This window comes from Thunnus thynnus, chromosome 6 (genome assembly GCF_963924715.1).
Source record: "Thunnus thynnus chromosome 6, fThuThy2.1, whole genome shotgun sequence".
Taxonomy (NCBI): Eukaryota; Metazoa; Chordata; class Actinopteri; order Scombriformes; family Scombridae; genus Thunnus; species Thunnus thynnus.
Genome location: NC_089522.1, coordinates 34,987,890 through 35,008,279, shown reverse-complemented (window position 1 = coordinate 35,008,279; position 20,390 = coordinate 34,987,890). Strand labels below are relative to the sequence as shown.

Here is a 20,390-nt window from a genome sequence, read left to right as displayed (position 1 = left end):
ATAAATAGCTTCAACTGATCACTATCCCTGAATAAAAGTTTTCAGCATGATCAGTCATAGTTTCCAAAAAATGGCCAATATTTCAGAAATTCTGCCGAGGTATGTAAACTTACGAGCACAGCTGTATGTGTGCTCATGGATGATTATAATATGTACTGTGAAAAGTTTAAACATGATTACTTTACTTTTACAATGCTTTTCCATTAACTGACATTCTAACTCAATGAAAAATGATAGTTTGAGTTTTTTTATGGTCATAATTTGTACTGCCAAAAACAATGACACACCTGAATACATTGAAATGAAAAGTCATTTTTAGGCCAGATCTAATCATTGTGCATGTCTGTCATCACAGTGCTGTGTGCCGTCTCATCATACGCTCAACGTCAGTACCACTTTGTTTATGAGCCAAAGACCATGACTGAAGCACAGGGTTACTGCAGAGACAATTACACTGACCTGGCCACGATAGACAACATGGAGGATGTGACGATCCTGAACAACACGGCAGATTTAAGCAAAATGGTCTACCCGGAATACAGCTATGTGAATTCACTTTTCTCTACTATCTACTCTGTCTCTCTTTCATTTACATTTTTGACAATGACAGTATGTAGGTGAGAGGTGTGACTGTCACACACGCTGAGCTGCTGCTTTAGTACATTTTCTTCAGGCTGTGATGAACATTTTAGTACAAATGTTCCACTTTCTCAGTAAATATGGCCCAATGCGTTTGTTTTTAAGTGGGACTTTATGTGGGAGCAATATTAAAAAGCAAAATGTGCAATATATCTATAAATATCAGGAAATTGGACAACAATTTACTGATATTTAATTTCATTTCATTTTGTAATAATATGAAAAAGAATAAGAATAATAAACTTTTTTCATGAAGGTCCTTTCGTGTAGAAAATGCATATTTTTTATTTTAAGTTCTTGACAAGTTAAAATGAGAAAGAGCAGACAATTTAAACAAAGAAGAATTTAAAGTTTAATAAGAAATTGAATTAAATAAAAACAGTAATAATGAATATGTATAAATAGTACCAATCAATAGGAAGGTGTGTCCAAACCTGGTGCTGTATAACAGTAATTATCATCACTTTCACCACCATCAATATCTTAATAATTGTAATAATTATTATATTATTATGTACCATTAAATTACTGAATTACTAGCACAAGCAAGTAAAAGTGTATCAGTTACTTTAGGTAAAATCTCCTCTTAAAGTCAGAGTGTGAATGGAAATTTTATGCAAAAGTATTGATCAGCTTTAAAGGACGGGTTCACAATTTTTTTTTATAACTGTCTTAAAACAACAGTCAGGAGCCCAAATAAACAGTGAAACATGTTTTTCTTGCTGTAATCATTCCTCCTCTTCATACTGACCATTAGAAGATCCCTTCATAATGACCTTACAATGGAAGTGATGGAGGACAAAATCCACAGTCCTCCTTCTGTGCAAAAATGTATTTCAAAGTTTATCTGAAGCTAATATGAAGCTTCAGCGTCCAAATGAGTCACATCAAGTAGATATCTTTCAACGTTACAGTCTTTTTAGTGCCAAAGTCCCTCTTTTTGTTACTATACTTCCACCTGCAGCTCAACAGGGAAACACTGTCCGAGGAAACACAAAGAGGGAATTTGATGCTAAAAAGACTGTAAATGTGTCAGATATCCACTTGATATGACTAACTCAGACTGCTGAAGCTGAATAGAAGCTTCACACAGACTTTTAAATGACTGTGTGGACACACTGTGGATTTTGGCCTCTATCACTTACATTGAAAGCACATTTGAAGGATCTTTTAATAGCCAGTATGAACAGGAGGAATGATTACAGCGAGGAAAACCTCTTTCACTGTTCATATGGACTCCTGACTGCTGGTTTAACACACTGGAAACATTGTGAACCATCCTGTAAGCTGAACAAGGACAAATGCTGTATAAAACAATAAAATCTTTCAGGGATTCTGGATAGGACTGTACAATGACGTGAACAGCTGGAGGTGGTCGCTGTCAGACAGACATTTCTATAAACCCGGGGAGGCTGAGTTCAGAAAATGGCACCCTGGGCAACCAGACAACTATCGCAGTGCAGAACACTGCACACAGATGTATGATGGTGGACAATGGAACAATGAGGATTGTATCGCATCCTTTCGTGCAGTCTGCTCTGATGTCAGAGGTGAGAGTTATAACTAATGGTTTGTTCTTCTGAAGTTACTCTTCAGTTTCCTACAGATTTGGGCCTAAATAGTTACTTACATAAAAAGCACATAAATGTGATCCCTGTGTTCTTTTCAAGGTGTGAAGTTGAGTCATGAAGCCAGTTTATATGAAGCCTGTTGACCCATTCAGCTCCACCATTAACACAAGTTTATCCCACGTCACTGCCTCAGTCGAAAGGGGTAAGAAAAGGAGGCAAAGTGGCTCTGATGTGTCTTTATGGATGAATGTGTGCTTGCATATTCATATGTATGCAGCTCCATACTGAGATTTATCATTCAAAAATAGTAATAAACACAATCATCACCTCAAAATTGTACTTGTACAGTACTTAAGTGAATGTATTCAGTTAGTTTCCACCACTGGATGCAGAACATCTAAAGAGTGAAGTGTAGACATGTGAAGAGGCTGTTAAAAATACTCATTAACATTTCTTAAAATTTCAGTGTCTTTAATTATTTGCTTAATGAATCCATTCTTTTATTGAAGTGGTTCTCAGTGGATTTATAATGACACAGAAACTGCTACAGAAACTGGCATTATTCATTATTCACTAATGTAAGTAACAGACAGGAAACAGGGGTAGTAAGAGGGGAACGACATGCAACAAATGTCTGTAGCTGTAGGCTACCAAGACCCGGGAAAACTGTATGTCACTTCTACACAGTTCTTCACTGTGGTCTATTTTCAGGGTCAAATGTGACATTTGTCCTCATCAACACTATCATGACATGGACTGAGGCCCAGAGCCACTGCAGAGAGCACTACACAGACCTGGCCAGTGTGAGAAATGAAGAAGAGAACCAGAAGGTGAAGGATCTAATACCTGCAGGACAAAAAGTCTGGATCGGCCTCTTCAGAGACTCCTGGAAGTGGTCTGATGGAAGCAACTCCTCCTTTAGGTACTGGTCTCCATCGGAACCTAATGACGGCAATAAGAATTGTGTGGCAGCAAACTTTGGCCGTTCTGGACAATGTGAGGACTGGACCTGTGATGTGAAGAAAGCATTTGTTTGCTACAAAGGTAAGCCATGATTCAGTTAGCCTTTAAAGGATGATTCACAATGTTTCCAGTGTGTCTTAAACCAGCAGTCAGGTGTCCATATGAACAGTGAAAGAGGTTTTCCTTGTTGTAATCATCCCATCTGTTCATACTGGCTATTAAAAGATCCTTCAAATTTGCTTTGTTAGCTAAGTAGTAGAGAAGTGATGAGGTCTCTGTTTTTGGTACCAGTGAGGAGTCTCACTGCAGGATTTTGAACCAGCTGACTGACCATGTACTATCTATGTACAGAGAATTACAGCAGTCAGTGCAGGAGGAGATAAAAGCATCTACCATGGTCTCTAAATCCTTAAAAGACAGAAATGATTTTAGTTTTGTAAATGATCTAAGATGGAAGAAGCTGCTGCTGACAATGGACTTCATTTGTTCATCAAATTTTAAACCAGAATCAGAGATAATGCTGAGATTTCTTGAGTGGAAGTTAACATTCAGTTTCAGAGGCACAAGAGTATTTACTGAGGTTTTGCAAAAGGCTGAAAATTAGGGCGTCAGTTTTATCCTGGTTAAGCTGCAGGAAGCTTTTTGCCATCCAGGATTTTACATCCTCAATGCAGCTGTTGGGACGGGCAGTAGTGCATTTGGTTATTAACAATAATTCATAATTATCATAGATAATTATGAATTATGAAAATAAGATATTGTTAACCTTAATCAATAATTTGGGCACCAACTGTTGGATCTGTGAGGAACACAGTTGATTATTTGCAATAATTGTCAATTATCAAAGATAATTAACTAATTATAACAATTAATAGAATTATTAATATGAATTAACAAATACAGGGCACCACCCGGAAACCGGGACCAATAACCAAACCAGGTAGTCTCGTAAATGGGAGTTCACCTAGAATGTGTATGTGTGTGTGTGCGCGCGTGTATGTGTTAGTCAGAAGAGAGAGGGAAGAAGGAAAGAAAGGGATCGTGAGAGGAAGAGAAGCGGTTCCTTTGTCCACAGACAGTGTGCGTACGGACGGCAGTCTGTAACGCACGTTGTCTGGTTTCTGATCGACGAAGCAACTTACTTTCTCCCTCACGATGGCACAAACACAGCAGTAGTCCCGAGCGGGACAAAACCAAAATAGTCTAGCGTGGTGAACACAACTAAACAGGCAGCAAACTTAAAATACTCCTAAGAGTAAAGCAGGAAAAATGGACTCGGCGGTCCGTCAACTCACACAACAAAACAATAGCAAAAGCTAAGAGCTAAATGCTAAACAACAGCAACTGATGCTGATAGGAACACACAACTAACACTGCCTCTGCCCAGACTCATGCCTCTTACTTGGTCGCTTCAGAAAGCGAGCAGGGTGTGTGTATAATCCGTCTTTATGTCCGGCTTAGTCCTTCGCTCGGTTGCAGACGGTGGCCGTTCTCGCACGGTCTGCGAAAAGCACGGCAGCTGGCTGTCAGCGGCATGCCAGAGAGAACAGCAGAGTCGACTCGGTGAAGAAGTTTCTTCCTTCTCGAGGGAATTTGAAGACGCTGGTTGCATCAGCGGTCTCTCTCGGATCCGGGAATGTGTTCAGGTGAACACGGGCGAAGTCTCGTCTCGTCCAGCGAGGGGAGTCTTCGATGAGGGGAAACACGTGCGTGGGGTATCCCCTTTAGTCAAGCTGACTCACAGAGGAACAGAAGTTACCCCTAGCTCAGTGACATGGGAAAGGCATGTGCTTCAGGGCGTGTTCAGTTTTTAAAGGGGCGGTGATGTCACGGCTGTGTCATCAGTGCGACTGTATGTTGACTGCTCCCTGCTGAGGTGTGAAAATCGCAAAGCATCCTTGGAAATGGAGTTTGCAATGGACTCCCATTGTCTGTAAGCAGCATTTTGGCGCTATTCCTTTGTCTCAGGGGAAACAAAGGAAAAAAGCACCTTGTGGTCAGGCCTCACAGGTTACATGGAGGCCCTCTCTGTGTGACCTCATGGTTTGAGGCCCAACACAGCTCAGCAGGAGTTAAAACAGCTCGGATCAGCAGGACTGAGGGGGAGGTACAGCTGGGTGTCATCTGCATAGCAATGGTAAGAGATATATTACTTTTCTATAAATAGACCCCAGAGGAAGTATGTAAATGGGAAATAGAATATGGCCTAATATGGAACCTTGTAGTACTCCACATGTGATAGATGCAGAGGAAGAGGACACATTATCAATTTTAATAGATGCTGATCTGTCCTGGAGGTAGGAGGCAAACCACAGAAGGGCCCCTGAATGCCAACAACATACTGAAGGTGGTCCAAGAGGACGGAGTGGTCAACTGTGCCGAAGGCAGCAGATAGATCTAAAACAATTAAAAGAGTGTGATTTCCTGAGTCTAGGGACAGGAGCGAGTCATTTGTCACCCTCAGGAGAGCAGACTCTGCGCTATGATGCTGTGAATCCCTCAGTTTGAGTCTTGAGCCACTTGTGAGAGACATACTCTTTTGGAATTGCTTTCTATCGCCAGAGTGTAAGAAGCTCTGTCAACTGTTGCTCAAAGAATACAACCAACCACTTTTAGGATAAATTAAGATATTTATTGGTAACTAAAATCTGGAGTATACATGATGAAGCATAAGATAATAATAATAATAATAATAATAATAATAATAATAATAATAATACCTATAAATTATCAAATATATATATAATAATGAAAATTATTCAGCAAGAGTGAGTCGAAGTGTTTGACTTGATGCTAACGTATTGCAATGCTAAGGGGAAGCTAATTCAACTTCAGTAAAGAAATTATATTTTAATTTTAATGGTATTCGACATCAACCCTTGATCATAAAGCCACATTATGCCTTAGTGTTGAAGACAGAAGTTATCTCAGGGCACTTTCCACATAGAGCAGGTCTACATTGAACTCTTTAATTTACAGAGACCCAACATTAACCCATGAGCAGCACTTTGTGACAGCAGCAAGGAAAGAACACTCGCCTTTAACGAGAAGAAACCTCAAGCAGAACCGGACTCTAGGTGGACGCCATCTGCCTTGACAGGCCATATAATTTTATGTACGGTAGGTTTTTCATGCAGGACTTTTACTAGTAACGGATATTTTTACATTAAGGATGTGAATACTTCTTCCACCACTGCTAAAATATATATACACATAAAAGTCATATTGAACTTTGCTCCATGGAGCTTGTAATGCAGACAGTCTTATGCTCTATATGATGATGTGTTCAGTGACCTGTTAGCCTCACAAAACCGAGATTAACTTTGACATTCCAGTGGAGCTGTACACGTGACTGACAGGTGTCTCCGTGATTCTAACAATGATCTACAACCCGTGATGCCACATTTAAGCAGCTTGGACAAAGCAGAATTTTTATGATTTTAAAAGTTAACTCATCTGCGAGAGCCCGTGAAGGCAATGCATGTGACATCATCATGTCTTGCTGTTGCCATGGACACAGAGGAGCCACAACGCTCTGAGTTTCAGTCATTCATCAGGTGAGCTCATTTAACAAGAACAGATTCTAACAGTAAGACTGGTCAGTAACACTTTGAACTGTTGAATATTTTAATAGAGTTCAAATATTCATTTAATGACGTAAAGCTGTATTGTAACGTTAATGTCAACGTAGTTAATGTTAACAGTTTAACGTTAGCTTAGCTCAACATCCACATTTTCCAGTAATGAACGTTAGCTGGTAGATTATAATTAACGCAATTAGCAGCAAACATAAAAAGATGACACGTTGCTTAATTGTTTGTCTCAGTTTTTTATTTTAAAGCCTTGCTCACTTTACAGTTTCAAAAATGATTATTCTATATTTTAAACTTGTATTTCACTAACCAAGACCACTCCTTCTAGAATATGGATTTAATGGTTTGTTGGGAGTGTGATGGAAGGCAGGGTGAAAAGGAGGAAGGATAGTTAGAGGGATGGTTGGAGAGGGAAGGATGGATGGGGGAAGGGAGAGGGTCGGGGGTGTGAGGATGCGGGGGTGAGGGTCGAGGTCGTGGGGTGCGGGATGAGGGGGCAGGGGTCGAGGGGATGAGGGTCGAGGGATGGGGAGAAAGAAGAGCAGGCGGGAAGGAGGGGAAGGAGGGAGTGGATAGGGGAGTGATAGATGAAAGGAGGAGAGGCATCGACGTCGGGGAGGTAAGTGGGAACAGGGGGTTGAGACTCAGAGTGGGGGTGCTGTCTCGATGATCTGGCATCTGTACGAGGCCCCCTGTTCCTGTGTTCGAGCAGAGAAGAGAGGAAAGTTAGTGGAGGGGTCGGGTGGGAGGGACTTGCAAGCTGAGACAAAGGGAATAGGAGTGGATATGGTGTGTTTAAATACTCTGTGGTGCGGAAATGGGTTGCGTACAAGGCGTGGTCTTTGGTTCCTGAACTTTGTTTATAAGTCTATAAACTTCATTTCACTAACCAAGACCACTCCTCCTAGAATATGATATGATAGATGAGAGGCGTCGACGTCGGGGAGGTAAGTGGGAACAGGGGGTTGAGACTCAGGGTGGGGGTGCTGTCTCGATGATCCGGCATCTGTATGAGGCCCCCAAAGAGACTTCAACCAGAGAGGCGAGAATGGGATTTCTTATTGTTATCCAGGTCGTGATGGATGTAGGTATGATAGGCGGGGGATGACCAACGGCCGAGGATTTTGATGACGTTGTCGGGAATGCCTTGTCTAGAGGCGGTGGAAGCGGCTCCAATGCAGAATGAGTGTCCTGAGAACTGGTCTGGGGGTATTCCGGATCTGGCAAGTACTGAGCGCATGTGGTGATGGAACCAAAAACGTGTTGCTACCCTTCCTGTTTCCGTGATGAACAGAGGGTCTTGAGGGGAAGCTCAGTTGGCTAGTCTTGTGTTGATGTACTCGTGGATGGGTTCGTAAGGACTTATGTATGAATCTAGGCGGAAAAGGTAGATGGGTTGAGGTTGACCCGACTGGTTAGTCTTGCTGCGTTTGAGGTGGTAGATGAGTGTGTCTGAAGAGTGGAAAGAGATGTCGGACAATGTGGCGTGTAGTGATGGATCAAAGGAGTAGGAAGGAGCTGTGATTTCTGAGCAGCATAGGAAGCCAAAAAAGGCTAGTAAAAACATGGACTCTAGGGTTTTGTCTATGTGGGGAGACAAGTAGTCTGTGCAGAGTGTGTGAATGCATCGGACCAGAAGGTCCGACGTGAGGGGTGAACGTTTTGGTGCGGGGTGCAGTTCCGCCTTGCGGAGACCTTTAATTAACATATTAATATGAGAGTGGGACAAGGCTGGGCATTGTGCTCCGGAAATCAATTTAACAAAGAAATTGATTCCACTGAGGTAAGTCTGTATGGTGGAAGACTTGATCTTGAGTTGCGTGTGGGAGAATGTAATGAAGCAGGAGAGGTTAAGAATGTCCAGTGAAGGGAATGGGAGTCCGTGGGAGATGTGAAAGGCTTTAAAGGAATTCCAGCCGGTGAGGTACGAAGATAGTGTTCGAGGGCCAGTTGTTCCAGTTGCAGGTTCAGTTGTAGATTGTGGCTGAAAACGGTGGGACTGGAGTTGGAAGAGGGTTGGAGGCTGGAGCTAGTTGTCTGAATTTCTGAAACAGGAAACGAGAGAGTGAATCAGCGATTGCGTTTTTGTGGCCTGGAATGTGGAGTTCTCGGATGATGAACTGGTGCTGGGCTGAAACCAATGTGAGCTTGCGCACGAACTGCATGATGTCCAGTTTGTGTGACCGGCCTTTGTTGAGGATGTCGACGACGGCGCTGTTGTCAGAGTGGATGGCGATGGTCTTTTTGGACCATTCATGCCCCCAAAGGATGGCAGCAATGATAATCGGGTACATTTCCGAAATGGTGGAGGAAGGGGCCAGGGAAGAGGAGTCGGGTGGCCATTCAGCAGAGAACCATCTGCCGCCGTAGTAACTGCCAAAGCCGACTGAAGGGGAGGCGTCGGCTGCTGTCTAGCGTGACGTGGTCGTGGACAGATGGGACGGCGGTGGCTATGGAGAGAGGGTGTGACAAGAACGATCAGCCCTGAGGGATGATGCGGGTGGCGTAGTTGAAATGGCCCAGCAGAGAGAGTAATTGACGTTTGGTGCATGTGTTGGCCATGAGAAAGTTTTGAATGAGCAGAGAAATGCGGTGGAGTTTCTCAGTAGGCAGAGATGCTTGGAGTGTAATGGAGTTGAGGGTGATGCTGAGGAATTCCAAGGATTTGCTTGGGCCTTCTGTTTTCTCTGGAGACAGGAGAACGCCGAGATCAGTGAATGCGGAAATCATTGTGGTGAGACCATATGACGGGGTCGAAGACGGTGGCGTGACCGTGAGGAAGTCATCAAGTAGGTGGATGACGTACGGGAGTTTATAATTGTTGGAAAGAATCCAGCAGAGGGCTTCGGACAATTTATTTATTTTTTTTTCTTTTGGGCTAGCAGCCGAAGGTTAGACACGTGGCAAAATAGTATGCGCCCTTCCAGGAGACCCCGAAGAGGTGCCAGTAGTCGGGGTGGATGGGGAGGACTTTGAAAGCACTTGTGATGTCCGCCTTGGACAACCATGCTCCCTGGCCTGCGAGGTGGATGAGGCAAATAGCGTGGTCTATGGTGGCGTATTGCATGGAAAACTCCAGGCTGGGAATCAGGCTGTTAATGCTTGGAACAGTGGAACCGTGGGTGGATGAGAGGTTGATGATGAGCCTCTTTTTCCCAGAGTACTTCCTGGTTGCCGCTCCGATTGGGCTGACTACAGCTGTTGCTTTGTCGGGTTGTGTGGGCATGTGGCTCTGGCTCCCCCGCAGAATGAACAAGTGTGGAGGAATTTGCAGCTGGTCGCCTACAGTTTGCTCAAGACCACGTGGATAGTCCAGAATGTGATTAGAAAAATGTTCTGTGGATGGATGAGACCAAAATCGATCTTTTTGGCTTCAATGAGAAGCATTATGTTTGGTGATGAGCAAACACTGCATTCCGGCATAAGAACCTTATCCCATCTGTGAAACATGATGGTGGTAGCATCATGGTTTGGACCTTCTTTGCTGCCTCTAGACCAGGACGACTTACTGTCTCATTTGTTTAACTGGGTACCCTTTCTCTAGTTTTTGGACTTGTGTAAAAATCTGATCATGTTATAGGTCAAATTTATGCACAAATAGAGAAAATTCAAAAGTGTTCACAACCTTTCAGGCAGCACTGTATGTTTTGGACATTATTACATGTTAATTTAAATCAGTGTAAGCTACAAAACAAGGTCATAAACTTGTGGATCTGACCCACTGTGTGAAACAGTTTTGTCAAAATGGTGGATGTGGGATAAATCATGCCAGTGATGTTGAGGCAAGTTGAGTCAGTGGCTCAATTTACCCACAACATTTTAAATACGCTACATATGTAGAGAGTAACCTGTGTATCTAATTATTATTTTCTGATATTCTAGAGACTAGAGACACTGTTCATGTTAATGTTTGATCACTGTTTTCAGTGTTACAGTGTTGATGAATAAAAATCTAACTGTTATCTATATCAGCAGGTGCAGGAGCAGTGCAGCCCGTATCATGGGGGGCCCTACCCACGCGACCCATGGACTGTTTGACTCCCTCCCCTTGGGCAAAAGGCTGCGGAGCATTAAGACCAGAACAACTAGGCTCAAACGCAGCTTCTACCCAGAGGCTGTTAGACTGGTGAACTCCATGCCTCATTAGATGCACTCTCACCATTTTGCCTGCTGTGCTGCTTAATTTAACATGCTGCTCTGTTTTTAACGCTCCTGTTTATCATGCTGCTCAGCTTTTTTTAATCCACTGCACTGCTGTATTTATTAGATATGCTTATTATTGTTATTTATTCTTGGTATAGGACTAATTATTATAGATTATTTTTAGACTTATTGCATTGTATGCTGCTGGACCTGAGTACAAATTTCGTTTCATGTGTAAGCATGCAAATGACAGTATATTACCCTTGAGCTTTAACCATGAACCTTGAAACTTGATTTTCTTGGCTTTATGTGGCTGAAGTCATTAAGAAACCTCCATAATAGTGGAACAAGCAAACCAATATCAAACTGTTTTGGAGAAGAGGATCATTCTTGACCTGATATTCAGTACAGCATCAGAAAACCTACATAATCGGCCAGTGTGAAACTGCAGAACCTCATAGGAAAGTAATAAACATGAATAACCATTTTGCATGAAGCTAATAAAGGTGAGGTACTGTAAAAGGTTAATGTATAATCTACAACTGCATATCAACGGTCACAGACTAAAAGAGAGAAGCAGAAAGAAACAGACGATGATGGAGAAAGTTCTTCTCAGCATCACAGCTGCATCAGGCAAGTGTTTTTTTATATATGTATATTTATATTTATATATTTATATATATGAAATGCAAAATGATAGTTTTTATAGTTTATAGTTTTTTATGTTCATCACATCCATATTGGAAGTTCACATCCATAATTTTTACTGCCAAAAACAATGACACACATGAATACACTGAAATGAAAAGTCAATTTTAGGCCAGATCTAATCATTGTGCATGTCTGTCATCACAGTGCTGTGTGCCGTCTCATCATACGCTCAACGTCAGTACCACTTTGTTTATGAGCCAAAGACCATGACTGAAGCGCAGAGTTACTGCAGAGACAGTTACACTGACCTGGCCATGATAGACAACATGGAGGATGTGACGATCCTGAACAACATGGCAGATTTAAGCAAAATGAAATACAAGGTATACAGCTATGTGAATTCACTTTTCTCTACTATCTACTCTGTCTCTCTTTGATTTTACATTTTTGACAATGACAGTATGTAGGTGAGAGGTGTGACTGTCACACACGCTGAGCTGCTGCTTTAGTACATTTTCTTCAGGCTGTGATGAACATTTTAGTACAAATGTTCCACTTTCTCAGTAAATATGGCCCAATGAGTTTGTTTTTAAGTGGGACTTTATGTGGGAGCAATATTAAAAAGCAAAATGTGCAATATATGTATAAATATCAGGAAATTGGACAACAAAGATACAATATTTACAAAAATATTTTTAATTTCATATTGTAATAATATGAAAAAGAATAAGAATAATAAACTTTTTTCATGAAGCTCCTTTCATGTACAAAATGCAGCTCAAAGTTCTTGACAAGTTAAAACAGAAATGAGAAGTCAGTTTAAACAAGTAAAAAATTAAAGTTTAATAGAAAAAATTAAATACAATAAAAACAGTAATAATAAATATGTATAAATACTACCAGTCAATAGAAAGGTCTGTCCACACCTGATACTGTGTAACAGTAGTTATCATCACTTTCACCATCATCATATTTGAATTTTATTTATTGACAGTGTACAGTTTTAAACATAAAAGATGCACTGCACCAGAGTTAGCTCAAAGCTAATTTACATCTGCAATCAAAACATAAAACAGCAAGCAGTACAAAGCAAAAAACACACAGAACACACCATACCAAAATACAAAACACAAAGCTACACACAACAGCTACATCACTTACATCCACAATGTCTATTAGATATTAGACAATTAAATTAAAAGCAAGACTACCTGCGCTAATGAGAAGACCATAGATGAAGTTTAGATTCAGTGGTTACAGAGCTGAGTAGTTTTTAGCAGTTTTTTTTTAAATTTGGTTTTGAATGTACTGATTGAACTACAGTTCTTCATATCATCAGGTAGGACATTCGACTGAGTCGTGGCTTTCACAGAGAAAGCTGACTGTCCAAATGCAGTGTGATGAAATGGTCCAATCATCTAGAGGATATTCTGGAGGATCTAACAGAACTTACTGAGCGAGTGAACACAAAGTCACATAGTGGAGGAGGCCAAACCATTTAACATTTTATAAACTAGGCACAAATTTGAGAATAATCTAAAATTGTCAAAGCTCAGTAAATTGTATTTCTCCAGAACCCTACAGTGATGGAAATGCATTTTTTTTTGTCCAGAGTTTTTAATACTTTGTTTGTATAAGGACTTAAGAGGTTTTATGGCTGTTTCTCCAGGATGAAACAGTAAGATCTGCAATTAACTTTCCTTGTACTTTGAGTTTAAAATCTCTTAAAAATTTTGGGTCCCTCCTTGTGAGATTATTGATGTTTTTCAGGAACAATTTACTGTTGCCTTTTGCCTCACTTAAAATATTGAGATAAAAACGAGATTTAGCTTCTCTTAGCTCTTTGTTCCTTAAACCTTTATAAATCAGCATGTCAGTGTCTCTTCTACTTTTAATTGCCTTCCTTAGTGCAGCATCTCTAGATTTCATTAGTTTCCACAAATTTTCATTAAATGGTCTTTATTATCTTAATAATTGTAATAACTATAATATTATTATGTACCATTAAATTACTGAATTACTAGCACAAGCAAGTAAAAGTGTATCAGTTACTTTAGGTAAAATCTCCTCTTAAAGTCAGAGTGTGAATGGAAATTTTACGCAAAAGTTTTGATCAGCTTTAAAGGATGGGTTCACAATTTTTTGTAACTGTCTTAAAACAACAGTCAGGAGCCCAAATAAACAGTGAAACATGTTTTTCTTGCTGTAATCATTCCTCCTCTTCATACTGACCATTAGAAGATCCCTTCATAATGACCTTACAATGGAAGTGATGGAGGACAAAATCCACAGTCCTCCCTCTGTGCAAAAATGGATTTTAAAGTTTATCTGAAGCTAATATGAAGCTTCAGCGTCCAAATGAGTCACATCAAGTAGATATATTTCAACGTTACAGGCTTTTTAGTGCCAAAGTTCCTCTTTCTGTTACTATACTTCCACCTGCAGCTCAACAGGGAAACACTGTCCGAGGAAACACAAAGAGGGAATTTGATTCTAAAAAGACTGTAAATGTGTCAGATATCCACTTGATATGACTAACTCAGACTGCTGAAGCTGAATAGAAGCTTCACACAGACTTTTAAATGACTGTGTGGACACACTGTGGATTTTGGCCTCCATCACTTCCATTGAAAGCACATTTGAAGGATCTTTTAATATCCAGTATGAACAGGAGGAATGATTACAGCGAGGAAAACCTCTTTCACTGTTCATATGGACTCCTGACTGCTGGTTTAACACACTGGAAACATTGTGAATCTTCCTTTAAGCTGAACAAGCACAAATGCTGTATAAAAAAAATAAAATCTTGCTTTCAGGCAGCCTGGATAGGACTGTACGATGACGTGAACAGCTGGAGGTGGTCGCTGTCAGACAGACATTTCTATAAACCCGGGGAGGCTGAGTTCAGAAAATGGTACCCTGGGCAACCAGACAACAAACACAGTGCAGAACACTGCACACAGATGTATGATGGTGGACAATGGAACGATGAGAAATGTACCAATTCCTTTCGTGCAGTCTGCTCTGATGTCAGAGGTGAGAGTTATAACTAATGGTTTGTTCTTCTGAAGTTACTCTTCAGTTTCCTACAGATTTGGGCCTAAATAGTTACTTACATAAAAAGCACATAAATGTGAGTCCTGTGTTCAATTCAAGGTGTGAAGTTGAGTCATGAAGCCAGTTTATATGAAGCCTGTTGACCCATTCAGCTCCACCATTAACACAAGTTTATCCCACGTCACTGCCTCAGTCGAAAGGGGTAAGAAAAGGAGGCAAAGTGGCTCTGATGTGTCTTTATGGATGAATGTGTGCTTGCATGTTCATATGTATGCAGCTCCATACTGAGATTTATCATTCAATTCATTCATTGTCTCTGGCATAGATCTGTTTGTTTGTTTTTTTTGTTTTTTTGTTGTTTTTCTTTTTTGTTTTTTCTTACGCATGGTCTGGATACACTGCCAAACTGAATTGCCCTTTCAGGATAAATAAAGTTGCCAGTCTGTCTGTCTGTCAAAATCGTACTTTTACAGTACTTAAGTAAATGTATTTAGTTACTTTCCACCACTGGATGCAGAACATCTAAAGAGTGAAGTGTAGACATGTGAAGAGGCTGTTAAAAATACTCATTATTATTTTAATGAATGCATTCTTTTATTGAGGTGGTTCTCTGTGGATTTATAATGACACAGAAACTGCTACAGAAACTGGCATTATTCATTATTCACTAATGTAAAGTAACAGACAGGAAACGGGGGTAGTAAGAGGGGAACGACATGCAACAAATGTCTGTAGCTGTAGGCTACCAAGACCCGGGAAAACTGTATGTCACTTCTACACAGTTTTTCACTGTGGTCTATTTTCAGGGTCAAATGTGACATTTGTCCTCATCAACACTACCATAACATGGACTGAGGCCCAGAACCACTGCAGAGAGCACTACACAGACCTGGCCAGTGTGAGAAATGAAGAAGAGAACCAGAAGGTGAAGGATCTGATACCTGCAGGACAAAAAGTCTGGATCGGCCTCTTCAGAGACTCCTGGAAGTGGTCTGATGGAAGCAACTCCTCCTTTAGGAACTGGTCTCCATCGGAACCTAATGGCGGCAATGAGTATTGTGTGGCAGCAGACTTTGGTAGTTCTGGACAATGGGAAAACTGGCACTGTGATACAAAGACAGCATTTGTTTGCTACAAAGGTAAGCCATGATTCAGTTAGCCTTTAAAGGATGACTCACAATGTTTCCAGTGTCTTAGACCAGCAGTCAGGTGTCCATATGAACGGTGAAAGAGGTTTTCCTCACTGTAATCATTCCCCCTGTTTATACTGACTATTAAAAGATCCCTTCAAATGTGCTTGTTTAGCTGAGTAGTAGAAAAGTGATGTGGTCTCTGTTCTTGGTATAAAATTAGGGCCTCAGTTTTATCCTGGTTTATCTGCAGGAAGCTTTTTGCCATCTAGGATTTTACATCCTCAATGCAGCTCAGCAGGAGTTAAAACAGCTCGGATCAGCAGGACTGAGGGGGAGGTACAGCTGGGTGTCATCTGCATAGCAATGATAAGAGATATTATATTTTCTATAAATAGACCCCAGAGGAAGCATGTAAATGGAAAATAGAATAGGGCCTAATATGGAACCTTTTAGTACTCCACATGTGATAGATGCAGAGGAAGAGGACACATTATCAATTTTAATAGATGCTGATCTGTCCTGGAGGTAGGAGGCAAACCACAGAAGGGCCCCTGAATGCCAACAACATACTGAAGGTGGTCCAAGAGGACGGAGTGGTCAACTGTGCCAAAGGCAGCAGATAGATCTAAAACAATTAAAAGAGTGTGATTTCCTGAGTCTAGGGACAGGAGCGAGTCATTTGTCATCCTCAGGAGAGCAGACTCTGCGCTATGATGCTGTGAATCCCTCAGTTTGAGTCCACTTGAGAGAGACATACTTTTTTGGAATTGCTTTCTCTTTCGCCAGAGTGTAAGAAGCTCTGTCAACTGTATACAGAAGGCTTGAGAAAGGGAAATCAATACTATGTTGCCTGATAAAATATGGAGAACTGCACTTTCCCTTCTTCATAGTTGTTCAATAAACAGCAGACACAGGTTCATTCAGTTCAAAGTCATTCACTGTTTTCAGTCTAAGATCATATATATAAATGATATAAATTTTATCCCTCTGTGTCTCCAAGCTGTGATAAATGTAAATCAGGTGATGGTACATTGTTTACCTCAGGACTCTCTCCTGACAGAGACTTGGTTCTCTTTGGATGCTCAGAGGACTCTTTAACTCTTCACATTCAAACAGCTCTGTTGATGAACGTGATACTAGCAAACAAACATATTCTCAAAACTTCAGAAAGCTTCAGAAACTGGTTGCATGAGCTTGTGTTGGTCATTCACATGTCATTTAATCATTTAAAATGTCCCTTTTTTCAATACCTGGACTCAAGGCCAAATACCTTTGACCATATTTGTATTTATATATAGATTGGGTGTTTCCTTTGTTTATGTTTTTAAACTCCCGTGTTTGATGGGTTGTAATTAACAATCACATGTGGATGATGTGTACTGCTATGACATTTTGTGTCCTTGACACATGGATGAACTTGTATCCCTTTCCCCTGGTGTGTGTGTGTGTGTATGTGTGTGTGTGTGTGTGTGTGTGTGTGTTTAAGTTGAGTTTGGGACATTGATGTCTGTGCAGTTTATATGTTGGTATGAAAAACGTGTCAATAAAACAACACTCAGAAGACAAAGTGAGCTGATGAAGCCTGTTTGTTTTTCAAAGCGCCTGTTTCAAAGTACGTGGTGCGAGTGAGTCTGAAGAAGAACTCCGCTCTGGATCTGAATGATCCTGTTGTGATGGAGAACATCTTGAAGCAGGTAGATCATGTTTGATCTCTTTAAAACATTTATGTGTCATCATTACTGAAAGCAGACTAGAGTCAAAAGAAGAAAGAATAAATCATCTGAAGTTAAACTGTAATAAATATGAATATTAAAGTGTGAAGCAGGTTGTTTCTAAAACAGAGATTCCAGATGAGGAAAATGTAACTGAACAAGAGCTTTTAGTGAAAAGTTTTCTCTGTGAACAGTGATGGAAAGTAACTAAGTACATTTACTCAAGTACTGTACTGTAGTACAGTTTTGAGGTACTTGTACTTTACTTGAGTATTTCCATGTGATGCTACTTTCTACATTTCAGAGGGAAATATTGTACTTTCTTCTCCACTACATTTATTTGACAGCTTTAGTTACTTTTCAGATGAAGATTTGACACAATGGATAATATAACAAGCTTTTTAAAATACAACACATTGTTAAAGATGAAACCAGTGGTTTCCAACCTTTTTGTCTTTTGACGTCTTACAAAAAGCAGTGTGTAGTCGGGGTCACATTTCACATGTCTATGAGTTGTTAACTGCTCCACCAAATAGTGATTTTTCCCTCTAAATTTCTCACATGCTTTCATTTCAATAAATGTTCAAATGATCCAATATTTCAGCAAAAATCAAAGATTAGAGAAAAAGTCCAAAAACTGAAAACAGATTTGTGTATCAGAACTTTGTTTTTTCTTCTTTCCTCTCCCATTAATCATCTCACCACCCCTCAGATTTATCTGCTGACCCTTTGGAGGGGCCCGACCCCTAGGTTGGGAACCACTGGACTAAACTAGCTAACTGTATATAAAGTAGTGTAAACTAGCTCCACCTCCAGCAGCTACAACAGTAACATGCTGCTCTAACACTGATGCTTCACTATTAATAATCTAATGATGTCATATATAATAATATATCAGTCAGAGGGACCAAACCACTACTTTTACTGCAATACTTTAACTACACCAAGCTCATAATACTTATGTACTTTTACTGCAATACTTTAACTACATCGAGCTCATAATACTTATGTACTTTTACTGCAATACTTTAACTACATCGAGCTCATAATACTTATGTACTTTTACTGCAATACTTTAACTACATCGAGCTCATAATACTTATGTACTTTTACTGCAATACTTTAACTACATCGAGCTCATAATACTTATGTACTTTTACTGCAATACTTTAACTACATCGAGCTCATAATACTTATGTACTTTTACTGCAATACTTTAACTACATCGAGCTCATAATACTTATGTACTTTTACTGCAATACTTTAACTACATCGAGCTCATAATACTTATGTACTTTTACTGCAATACTTTAACTACATCGAGCTCATAATACTTATGTACTTTTACTGCAATACTTTAACTACATCGAGCTCATAATACTTATGTACTTTTACTGCAATACTTTAACTACATCGAGCTCATAATACTTATGTACTTTTACTGCAATACTTTAACTACATCGAGCTCATAATACTTATGTACTTTTACTGCAATACTTTAACTACATCGAGCTCATAATACTTATGTACTTTTACTGCAATACTTTAACTACATCGAGCTCATAATACTTATGTACTTTTACTGCAAAACTTTAACTACATCGAGCTCATAATACTTATGTACTTTTACTGCAATATTTTAACTACATCGAGCTCATAATACTTATGTACTTTTACTGCAATACTTTAACTACATCAAGCTCATAATACTTATGTACTTTTACTGCAATACTTTAACTACATCAAGCTCATAATACTTATGTACTTTTACTGTAGGAGGGTTTTTCATGCAGGACTTTTACTTGTAATGGAGTATTTTGACACTGCTGTATTTTTACTTCAGTACAGGGTCTGAGTACTCCTTCCACCACTGTCTGTGACTGATATTCAGGACAGTAAATGTTTTTGTATCTCAGCTCAAACAGAGGCTAAAGCAGAAGGGGGTGAATGGAGACGTCAAACTGAGCTGGAGGAAGCAGTCCGATGGAAAAGTCTTCCACAAGGTCGAGAAGAAGACAAAGAAAGATGAGTTTTAATGTTGTGTAGAAGTTGGTCCGTCTATTTCCATGAAAGATTTTTTCCTTCATTCTTTAAAAATGTAAAAAATATTTTCTTGTGGTCTTTAAATTACACAAATAATGATCATACTGTATGTAGTTTTATGCTGTCACCTTATCAGGAATTATTTTATTTGATTATGCACACAAAACTTGCAATTTTTATAACATACTTAAAGGATCATTCTGGTGATTTTCCTTCATGTTTGGATCCAAACCAGCAATGAACTGATCTACTAGCAAGTATTGTGTGTGTATCCAAAGCATCTCAAACATGAGATTTGTTGACACGAAGAAAAATATAGAAAATCACCAGAATTATCCTGAAGTCTTTTATAGTAATTGTATGTTTTGTATGCTAAAACAGAAAAAATGATCCCTAATAACGTTTGGTTTGAATTGCACACAAAGACATTCATATATATACAAACACACTTTTACCTGCATATACTCGAATTTTAGTAAATAGATAGCAAGCTATAAGCATTCACAAACACGTCTCATAGAATCTCAGAGACGAGATAAACAGAATTACATTAAATAAAAATATTATGTTGCTACTACAAAATAAAAAATAAAAAGAAAGAAGGAGAAGAGGAAAGAAATATTATTTACTGTATTATATTATTTTCTGAAATGTAAGACCATTTCAGGTGACTACCTCTTGAAGCTCATCAAGAGAATGCCAAGAGTGTGCGAAGCAGTAATCAGAGCAAAAGGTGGCTACTTTGAAGAAACTAGAATATAAGGCGTATTTTCAGTTGTTTTACACTTTTTTGTTAAGTACATATTTCCACATGTGTTAATTTATAGTTTTGATGCCTTCAGTGTGAATCTACAATGTCAGTAGTCATGAAAAGAAAGGAAACTC

General features: G+C 39.7%; 2 protein-coding genes across 4 annotated transcripts in view; both read left to right on the top strand.

Moving 5' to 3' along the window:
- Positions 1 to 358: 358 nt before the first annotated feature.
- Positions 359 to 20,390, top strand: part of LOC137185207 (macrophage mannose receptor 1-like) — a 35,995-nt gene continuing 15,963 nt past the window's right edge. The window contains exon 1 of the mRNA XM_067593543.1: positions 359 to 546. Coding sequence (XP_067449644.1) covers positions 418 to 546 — 129 coding nt within the window. The 5' untranslated portion in view covers positions 359 to 417. The remainder of the gene's footprint in view (positions 547 to 20,390) is intronic.
- On the top strand, positions 5,922 to 20,132 carry LOC137185206 (macrophage mannose receptor 1-like). Of its 3 annotated transcripts, XM_067593540.1 has the most exons (8): positions 5,922 to 6,293; positions 6,509 to 6,730; positions 10,739 to 11,542; positions 11,765 to 11,943; positions 14,377 to 14,596; positions 15,424 to 15,756; positions 17,350 to 17,444; positions 19,379 to 20,132. In XM_067593540.1, the coding sequence occupies exons 3-8, from the start codon at positions 11,401 to 11,403 to the stop codon at positions 19,496 to 19,498; spliced, it is 1,089 nt and encodes a 362-aa protein (XP_067449641.1). In that variant the 5' UTR covers positions 5,922 to 6,293; positions 6,509 to 6,730; positions 10,739 to 11,400; the 3' UTR covers positions 19,499 to 20,132. The 3 variants fall into 3 exon arrangements, with proteins under 3 accessions (XP_067449641.1, XP_067449640.1, XP_067449642.1); XM_067593539.1 differs by having other exon boundaries at positions 5,922 to 6,730; XM_067593541.1 differs by lacking the exons at positions 5,922 to 6,293; positions 6,509 to 6,730 and having other exon boundaries at positions 8,735 to 11,542.